General features: G+C 32.6%; 1 protein-coding gene across 1 annotated transcript; it reads right to left on the reverse strand.

The window, feature by feature from the left end:
* Window positions 1-4,636: 4,636 nt before the first annotated feature.
* LOC139496464 (uncharacterized) lies at window positions 4,637-8,727 on the reverse strand. The gene is made up of 4 exons (XM_071285088.1): window positions 8,582-8,727; window positions 7,907-8,051; window positions 6,831-6,991; window positions 4,637-6,341 (listed from the first exon to the last, which is right to left on the reverse strand). Exons 1-4 carry the CDS (start codon window positions 8,631-8,633, stop codon window positions 6,205-6,207), a joined length of 495 nt encoding a protein of 164 aa, XP_071141189.1. The 5' UTR covers window positions 8,634-8,727; the 3' UTR covers window positions 4,637-6,204.
* Between the last annotated feature and the right edge of the window lie 1,376 nt (window positions 8,728-10,103).

Below are 10,103 nucleotides of genomic sequence, written 5' to 3' on the forward strand. Positions count from 1 at the left end.
TTAATGATTTAAATACAAGTATTGCCTTTTGGTATTGAATGCGTTTTTCCACATTTAACCAGCGTAAACTATTAAACAATAAACTGGATGATGTCATAATGTCAGCTTCTACTATAACCCTAGCAGATTTCTTTAATAACTTATTAAGTTTATTTATTCCACTTTACATTTACGTTTTTTGATTGAATTAAGCCTTCCAATTGAAATTTATCGTGTGTTTTTCTATGTTGTGATGTTATACTACTGTTTCAGAAAAAGGGAGAAGGTACCATTAAAACGTTTTAACCCGCTGCAAATGTTTGCACCTGTCCTAAGTCAGGAATCTGATGTACAGTAGTTGTCGTTTGTTTATGTAATTTATACGTGTTTTCCGATTTCTCGTTTTTATACGCCCGTCAAAATTTTGACGGGACGTATTATGGTATACAAATGTCCGGCTTCCGTTTGTCCGTCTGTCTGTCCGTCCGGCCGTCTGTCCGTCTGTCCGGCGTTAACATGTCGTACCGTAACTTACGAACGACTCGTTCAAAGTTCATGAAACTTAATACAGTTGTTTCTTATAATAGTCAAACGATCTGTATACGTTTTGGCGAAAATAAGATTAAAACTTGTTGAGTTACGGGACTTTGTAACTAAAACATGTGTGTGTTTTTTTCACATGTCGCGCTGTATCTCTGAAACGATTTATGATAATTGCTTAATACTTTACACATTTCTTAGTTATATTAATCTAAAGATCTGTATAATTTTTGGTGATGATTCAAAAATTTCTTTTTGAGTTATTGAGTATTTTGTAAAAAAGAGGGCTCGAGTTTTTACATGTCGCGCCATATCTCAAAAACGATTTATGATTATTGCTTAAAACCTTACACACTTATTAGCTATATTAATCTAAATATCAGTATACTTTTTGGTTTTGATTAAAAATTTTATTTTAGAAATATTGAGTTTTTTGTTAAAAAAAAAGGGGGTGGGGTTTTCACATGTCACACTGTATCTAAGAAATAATTTAGGATTTTTGCTTAAAACTTCACTCACTTCTTCGTTATATTTATCTTAAGATCTGTATACTTTTTGGTGATGTTTAAAATTTTTATTTTAGAAATATTTGTTTTTTTCACATGTCACGCTGTATCTCAATAACTATTTATTTAAGGAATGACTGTAATATTTTTTTATTTCATATCGGTTGAGAATAAGATTCTCTTATTGGATAAAAAGGGGTCACATGACATTCATGAATCTTCAGTAATAAATTCTATCGGTCATTAACAGAACAAAACGGACCAGAAAACCGGTCGTTAACGAACTTTCACACGATAATGACCGGTGGGGCGTGGTTACCGTCTGATAATTTCCGTTGGGGCGTGGTTTCCGTCTGATAATGACCGTTGGGGCGTGGTGTCTCTGTTAATGACCGGTGGGGCGTGGTTTCTCTGTTTAGAGAGATGTTCCTTTTATAAAACATGTTCCTATTTTTAATATTATATTTAAGTTGGTGGATTGTTTATCATATGTTTTTGTTAATTATAAAATTAAAGAGAACTTGATTAAGTATTTATATACTGAATAATTGCACTAAAATGAATGGCAGTATTACTACAACTGGTCTTCACTCTTTGCCATAGAAAAACTACTCGAGTTTGCCTTTGGCATTTTGAATTTATGAGAATTTTCCAAAACATGGTTTCTCAATGAAATAAACATAATAGTTCTTGAAAAACTGGTCATTATCGTGATACATGGACTGCCCGTAGGACAGTGGTATTGACTGCGACAGCGATAATGACCTCGCCTTCGGCTCAGTCATTATCACTATCTTAGTCAATACCACTGTCCTGTGGGCAGTCCATATATCACGATAATGACCAGTTTTTCAAAAACTATTATATAATTCTGTCTATGAAGAAATAACATAAAAAATTTGGTGCACACTGAATAATGCGCGGGTTATTTAACAGTGTGCACCACATTTTTTATGTTATTTCGAATAGAAAGAAAAAATATTACAGTAATTTCTTATAATTTAATTCTAAATTCCATTTTAAACCGTAGAAAACCATGAAAAAACGTTGAGGACGTCACGGTCACATGACTAAATTATGTCTATGGGCTGATAACAAAATAACGTCAGCCAATCAGAAGACGCGTTACATCAAAAATTAAATTATTGATTATTGCACACAAGACGACGAGCGTATCATGTGCTCATGGCGAAGCTGTTTATTTTATATAGACTAGACCGTTGGTTTTTCCGTTTGAATGGTTTTACACTAGTAATTTTGAGGCCCTTTATAGCTTGTTGTTCGGTGTGAGCCAAGGCTCCGTGTTGAAGGCACGGTACTTTGACCTATGATGGTTTACTTTTATAAATTGTTATTTGGATAGAGAGTTGTCTCATTGGCACTCACACCACATCTTCCTTTATCTCTCTAGGTTAAGTCAGTTTCAGAGCAATATTTGTTTAAAATTTATGTTTATAAAGTGACGCCACCAATTTTGTTGCCTACTTGACAACATATTTTTACGTTTGGTAGACGTGTTTTCAAAAAAACAATCTAGGCATTCTCATGGAAACCAACGGTACTCCTTTTCTTGTCATCTTTTTACTTTATTCATATGAGGCATACCTCACACAGAAGCTTCCTCGGAAGAATGAAAAAAGCTAGCACTATCCCTTTATTACTTACGTTCCGCTTCATATAGATGATGGCCTCTCATTAAATATTTCAAAGTTTGGTAACTAAGTTGAACATATCTATCCAACCGAACTTGAAATAAAGGACACAACAGTCACAACAGTAAAGTCTGTCTCGTATCTTGACTAACATTTATAAATTGATAATAAAGGTAATTTGAGAATAAAACATTTCGACAAAAAAGATGATTTCAGCTTCACCATGGTGAATTTTCATTTACTATGTAGCAAAATTTAATCAACATGATAAAATTGAGAATGGAAATGGGGAATGTGTCAAAGAGACAACAACCCGACCAAATAAAAAACAACAGCAGAGGGTCACCAACAGGTCTTCAATGTAGCGAGAAATTCCCGCACCCGGAGGCGTCCTTCAGCTGGCCCCTAAACAAATATATACTAGTCCAGTGATAATGAACGCCATACTAATTTCCAAAATTGTACGCATATCTTGAGTTTATTTATCCCAGTTGATACCATGTTTCATAGCTTGCATTTCTCATCGTGATTTCTTTAATAGAGTGTTGCTGCTTATAAGAAAACAATCATTGAAATCCTAGAGTTACAAGGAGGGAAGTCGAAATCATCCCTCTGAAATTTTAACGGGCGACGGTTGGTTGACAGTAACGGTATATCTGTTTCACAGATGACGACAGAACGATTGTCAGAACCACAACACCATTCTCTTTTCCTCTTTTCCTTTTTGGGGCTGGTGTTACTCAAATTGAGTTTCTATGCTGTGTTTTATGTTCCGCTGAATTTCTTTTCGCCGTTTTTCTTTGTGTGTCATCGCATTGTCAATTCGTTTTCGAGCCCTTTTAAAATGAATACATAGCTAGAAAATATGCTCAGCACTCAACAACACACCGAAAAACTTATTGTACAGTGGCGGATCCAGGGGGGGGGGGGTTCCGGGGGTGCGCACCCCCCTTTATTTTTGCCGATCAATGCATTTGTATCGGGACATATGTTTTGCACCCCCCCTTTGCCCTGGGTGCCCTGGGTTAGCACCCCCCCTTTCGAAAATTCCTGCATCCGCCCCTGTTGTATACCAGTTTCAAACATACTACGTTTCAAGTTCACGGTACACGGTGTACCTTAAACCAAAGTTTTGATTAAGAACCAGATACCGGACAACACAATGTCCCATTTCTTTCAAGAGCAAGGTATAATAAAGAAAAAGCTAAAAACAAACCATTACATTCTGACGTTATTCGGAGACAGAATTTGATATTCCTTAAGACACTGTTTGTGTTTTTAGTGTAGCAGCTATATGTTTATACTAATAATGTTGTGTTCACTGCTTTTAAAATTTATACGGAGGGATCTTTATTTATTTTTTATTTGAATACAAAAGAACTTTTGAACACTTGGAATGTTTCACACAAATCAAATCTATATAGTCGAAAATTATTTCTTCTCTATCAATAAATCAATGGTTTAATCACCTCGACAATGTACACACACATTTCAACAGGTAAAAAAACATACTTGTATGTTTACAGTGCACAATATCAGTATTATGTTATTCAGTTAGTAAATATTACAATGCATTTCAAATTAACTGATCCCTCCTATAACTGTAATATTTACAGTACAAATAAGAAGTTGTAAGCACAAGCACTTGTGAAATGACCCCCCCCCCCCCTTTTCTTGTGTTCAAAGTTTTTTTTAGTTAATATTCTGTCATATTATAACTTACTTGGTGTGTTCTTGCAATTATCCACACATTATTACAATATTTTGTCAATAAATGAAGATTTGTTATTAATTTTGACCCTCAATTGATTCTCAATTATTACTTTCCACAAATAATAACAGAGGTTTGAATAGGTTGTGAGAAAGTGAAGAATTAAAACATACCTGCAAGACATAATTGAAGAATCAGATTGGTTAACAATGATATAACTCCCATTTTGACACACGAAAAAACAAATGTAACAACATACACAGTTTATTAGATATAAAAACCCATCCGATTAAATACTATTTTTAAAAATGTGAATCTCTTGTCCTTAGAAACGAATCGATGTTTTTGTCACGTGACCAAACAAATGCTAATACCTGTCGCTGCTTTCATCAATGTGTGGTGTCTGATGATTACAAAAGACGATATAAACATAAATAATTATGAAATATGTGGAACTGAGGCATTAACAACATTAAATATTTGTTCAAATAAACAATTATTGATGTTCTTAAAAAAAGGGTATATATTATTGATATATGTTTGTTCAGTCTATAAAAGATCATAAAATAAACTAACGGTATAGCTGAAATCCTTGTTGTTGAACTACCGCTAATTTTTGAAAGAGAAAAAATATAATATGAAGTCTTTGTTAATAATACTTGTTATCTTGGTTTCAGTTCATCAATGTAATAAGTTGAATCATAGTGGAGTTATAGTCTTTGACCCAAGGATTTGTATAGTAAGATCTTACAATACAAATCCTTGTTTGACCCCAGTGCGGTTATTTTGCAGGTTGCAATTAATATTAACTACGAACTAACACGGAATGCCGGAAAAGAAAAAAAACTTGGCATTATAAGCATTGAAAACAATATATTGATAAAGGTAAAGTAGAACTTCGATGATTACATCATACATGAAAGGGACAATCTTCAGATTGAAATAAGCATATTTTTTTTTAATTATAAGATATAAATTGTGTACATATTTGATCTTTGTCGAGTATAGACATAACATTTGATAATTAAATTCGGGACTGTATGACGATTCGATCATGCGCAGACTTAAAACAAGTAATTATTGTTCATAACAGATTGGCATATTACGATTAAGATCTATGATTTCAGTCTGTTCTATTTGTTTATTATCAAGCTTTTTTTTTTTACCAGTTTAGGGTATTCTTTGACAGTTTTTCTCTCTATTCATATCTTGGTATTTTCGTCTGTATCTATTTTCTATTGAATTTTGCAGAGCTTGTATTTCCGGATATCAATGACAGCTACATAGCATCTTCCAAGGAAGCAATTTAATCACGGGTTTATTTCTTCGAAAGAACTTATACTTGACATCATGGTCTCAGATGAAGAAAAATTGTTTAATAGATGTCTTAATGATCACAAATAGCAACTCATTTCAGGATTTTAACTTATCATGTGCGACAGAATGCATGGGTGCAAACAAAATAATATTGACTGCTCAACCTTACATAGTTGATCCCCTGATTTTATAAAGTAGCAATAATGTTAACCATACAAAACATCAATATTGAGAATTAAAAAAAAAATAATGATTTCATGTTGTGTATATGGGTTGAGCAAAGGCATGAAACAACAACATTATAAATAATATTTTTGTCTAAGTCATTAGACATATTAATACTGTATATTCATATAAACGTATATTTTGACTAAGTCATTAAACATAAAACTGTATAATCATATAAACGTATATTTTAACTAAGTCATTAAACATAATAGTACTGTTCAAATTATGCCCGATCGTTCCTGTACTGTCAATAAAAACACAGGTATCTGTATTATCTGTATCCGTAATTATAAGCTGGTGGAGGATAGGCCGGATCCATTGATGCATATGTGGGCGGAGGAATATTTGGATTATACTGGAAGGGATTTGGTTGTGGCTGTGGTGGTGGTGGTGCAATATTTGATGCCGCTAAAAAAAAAATATCAAGTTATTATGACACATAAAACTTGTAAAAAGCTATGACATTTTGTAAGAGGACTTGAAACCTTATATATACTTCTATTTCATTTACATATAAAAAACAAACCGTGTTTACACAGAGATATGTCTCGCTTGTATGTAATTTAGATGGTATAATGCACATGTAGAAATTAAAATGGCAATACTTTAACAGGTAAACTATTCATAATATTCAAAGTCAACCATGGCTAAGGCGAAGGGCCCAAATAATCTACCTAAAAATGAGATGCACGCCATCAATGTTTATACAACTGCATATTATTGAGTGACTTCCTCAAGACGGGGCACGATGCTTTAAACTTCTTTGTCTGCATCTAAAACAAAATATCGTAAAGTAAACTCGTTCATGACTCACGTGTCAGGTCTTTGACAAAGTTAGAAAATTGTCATTAAATTAATGAAATGTGTATATAAATGAAAATTAAAATATAAACGTACTTGTAACAACGTTGACTGTTTTCTTAACTGGCTTTGGTTTGATAACTACAGTAGTTTTTTTATTGCCTTTCCTTACACGATAGCAGACGCATACTGTTACAGTAACAATAAAAGCTAGACCAAATATGCAACCAATTACTATCCCTGCGGTCGCACCAGCCCTAAAATTAAAGATAGTATTTATTATTGAAATTAATGTTTTAAAGTTTTCTCATCATCCGACATTATCGTCCTCTATTTGGAAATCTCTATATTAGATATGAACATGTGCAGAACAAAAAGTGGATTAGTTTTCCATTTAAAAGTAATATTTACATTTTAATGTAGCGGATTGTGTATCAGGGTTAAATATCAGGCAAACAAATATGAAAAAACGTGACAAAGAAGCTCAAATCAAACAAAAAAATGGAAATGAACTCGAATATTTTTACTAGTTGATGGTATATTTATGATTTTATGTTAATGTAAAAGTAAACTCTAAAATTATGATAACAATAAAATCAGATACACCCACATCGATTATAACATTGGTAGTAAAATTCAATATGAAAACACTGAGGCCCTATCTTCGTATTTTATGATAGTCTAGACTCTAGAGGCAAGTAAAAGGCCACCATTCCTTACAAAAATTCACCGCTATAACTGCTTGGACAATAAATGAGTGAAAAAACGTGAAAAAGTTTCCATCCAATAACATTCTCGTATTAATTTATTAGGTAATAAGACTTTAGCATTAACTCCAAATTTATACTAATTGTTAAAAGCTGTTGCTAAAACACTGACTATAAAACTACGTAATTGTCTGAAGGCAGTGTGGCATATAAAATGCCATTAAGTTAAATATTTACATTGTATCATGTGTGACGTGTTGTTCTCTGCTAGTATGTCATGTTTGTAATATAATATCATATTTGTAATTTAGTTATGTTTTGATTGGTGGGTATAGCACGTATTTGCTTTTTGCAAATTAACTCATTCATTCAATGAAACAAGTGTACAATTCTCGAAATAAATAAGGCTTAACTGAGTATATACCTACACTAAATCACTACAGTACTACAGTACAGCATACTTACGAGCCAGAACTGTCGTATCCATAATAAGAATCATAGTAATAATAGTTATAGTAATAGTAGTTGTAATACGAATAATAACGGGAGTAGTATCTGGAATAGTAACCAGAGTATGATCTATAGTATCTGGCGGCCTCTACAAGGTTTACTGAAAATACAAAAGCAAACAACTTTTAATAATAAAATATGCTCAACAAACCAGTTCATACTTTCGTTTAAAATGTTTTACATTTTTATTTTGTCATGTCGAGGCCTTTTCTTATTAGCTTGCAATGCGGTATGGGTTTTGCTCATTGTAAAAGACCATACCTCAAGCACCTATGTAACGTTTTTTTTTCTCATAGTCAACCCTGAGGCATGTTGAAGATTATAACAAGAATTCATATGGTACATAAATTATGTAATTATATTAAGCCAGCATGGACAATGCGATGTCAAATTATTACTTAACTTTGTATGATATGTGTTTTCTGCTGTTTATTATTGTGTCATATATGTAGTATATATTTTGCCATAGCATGTAAATGCTTTGCAAATAAATTCATCCATTCAAACCTCGAATTATTGATAACTTTTTTTTTCGTGTACTCTATTTATGACCTGTGTAATATTCTAATAAAGGGAATCATAACCTAAACAGATTTCGAAAAATAAATGCAAATTAGCCCATACACATACCTGATAAAACTACCTGAAACAACCTATAGATAACCCCCGTTATTGTGTCCATTTTAACTCAAAAATACTGGTACTAAAACATGGCCGAACATACAATTAATATTTAATCCTTTATTATTGTTTGTTGGGAAAACGGTTGTCGCTATCACGTGATCAAACGCGGATAAATGAAATGTTTCGGTAACAATTAAGGCATTTAAATAAAACTGAACATTTAAATATTTCACAAGGGCTGTGACATTTTGAAATAACATAGAATAAGAAACAGGCATGTTTATTCCAGTTATTGGCCCCAAGTGTCAAACACATTGAAAAGACAAAAAAAAATCAATTATTCCAAATTAAAACAACTAATCATTGTTTAATGAAATCAAGATATTTTTTTTTCTGTTCTTACGTAAATATGTAAGCGGTTCAATATATTTCAATTCAACTCTTCATTAATCAAATGTACAAAGGTACATGTATAATTAATATATACTAAATATAGATTACAAAAATATATGATCATGACAAAACAGACTTACAATAATAAAGTGAAACGAAAAGCTCAGTACAATTTTAAGAGGAAACAAGGTCTGGAACTTTGTAGTATTGCAAAAACGAATCCAAAAGAAATTTTGGGTAACCGTAAAGCCAAAAAACAAACCAAAGTGTGTAGCGGACAACGAAGCAATGTTTAGTTATTTTGAAAATGTTCTTGGTATGAACCCATCCGAGCTATCTGATGCAGTGTTAGATCTTTTAAACAACACTTATTTGATGGTGTAAATATAGACTTATTGGATACAGACATCTCTGAAGGCGAAATTATTAAAGCACTAAAGAGACTTAAATTCGGGAAAAGTGCAGGTAACGATGAAATTGTAGGTGAGATGTTTTCGTCATGTCCTTCATTTTTCGCACCTATTTTGAAAACTTTGTTCAACTCGATATTTGCTATCGGAGTATATCCAGAAAATTGGACTGAATGTTTAGTTATTCCTGTTCCTAAAAGTGGAGATCTTACGAGTCCGATTAATTATAGACCTATAATATTAGTAAGCATCCTGTCAAAGTTGTTCACTAGTATTTTCACTGACCGTTTGTTATCGTGGTCTCAGGACGATAATCATATAATAGACAACCAATTTGGATTCCAGCCAGGACGGTCTACTGTTGAAGCTATATTTACACTACATGGAATTATTTCACATACTCTTCGCCATAAATTAAAATTATACTGTGGCTTCGTAGACTTCCGAAGGTGGACAGAAGAATTTTGATAAATAAACTTCTCAAATCTGGAGTTAGCAGTAAATTCGTATCAATGGTAAATTCTATTTATTCATCTGTGCGTTTACGTGTGCGGTCTGGTGGAGTACTATCGGAGGATTTTGATAACCATCTTGGTGTAAAACAAGTCGAGCCCTTATCTCCCTTACTTTTCTTATTTTTTATAAATGACATTATTCAAGATATCTCCACTGATGTAAACGAAGATGTCATATCTTTGAATGGAATTCTTATATATTTAATACTT

Source organism: Mytilus edulis, chromosome 1 (assembly GCF_963676685.1).
Source record: "Mytilus edulis chromosome 1, xbMytEdul2.2, whole genome shotgun sequence".
Classification (NCBI taxonomy): Eukaryota; Metazoa; Mollusca; class Bivalvia; order Mytilida; family Mytilidae; genus Mytilus; species Mytilus edulis.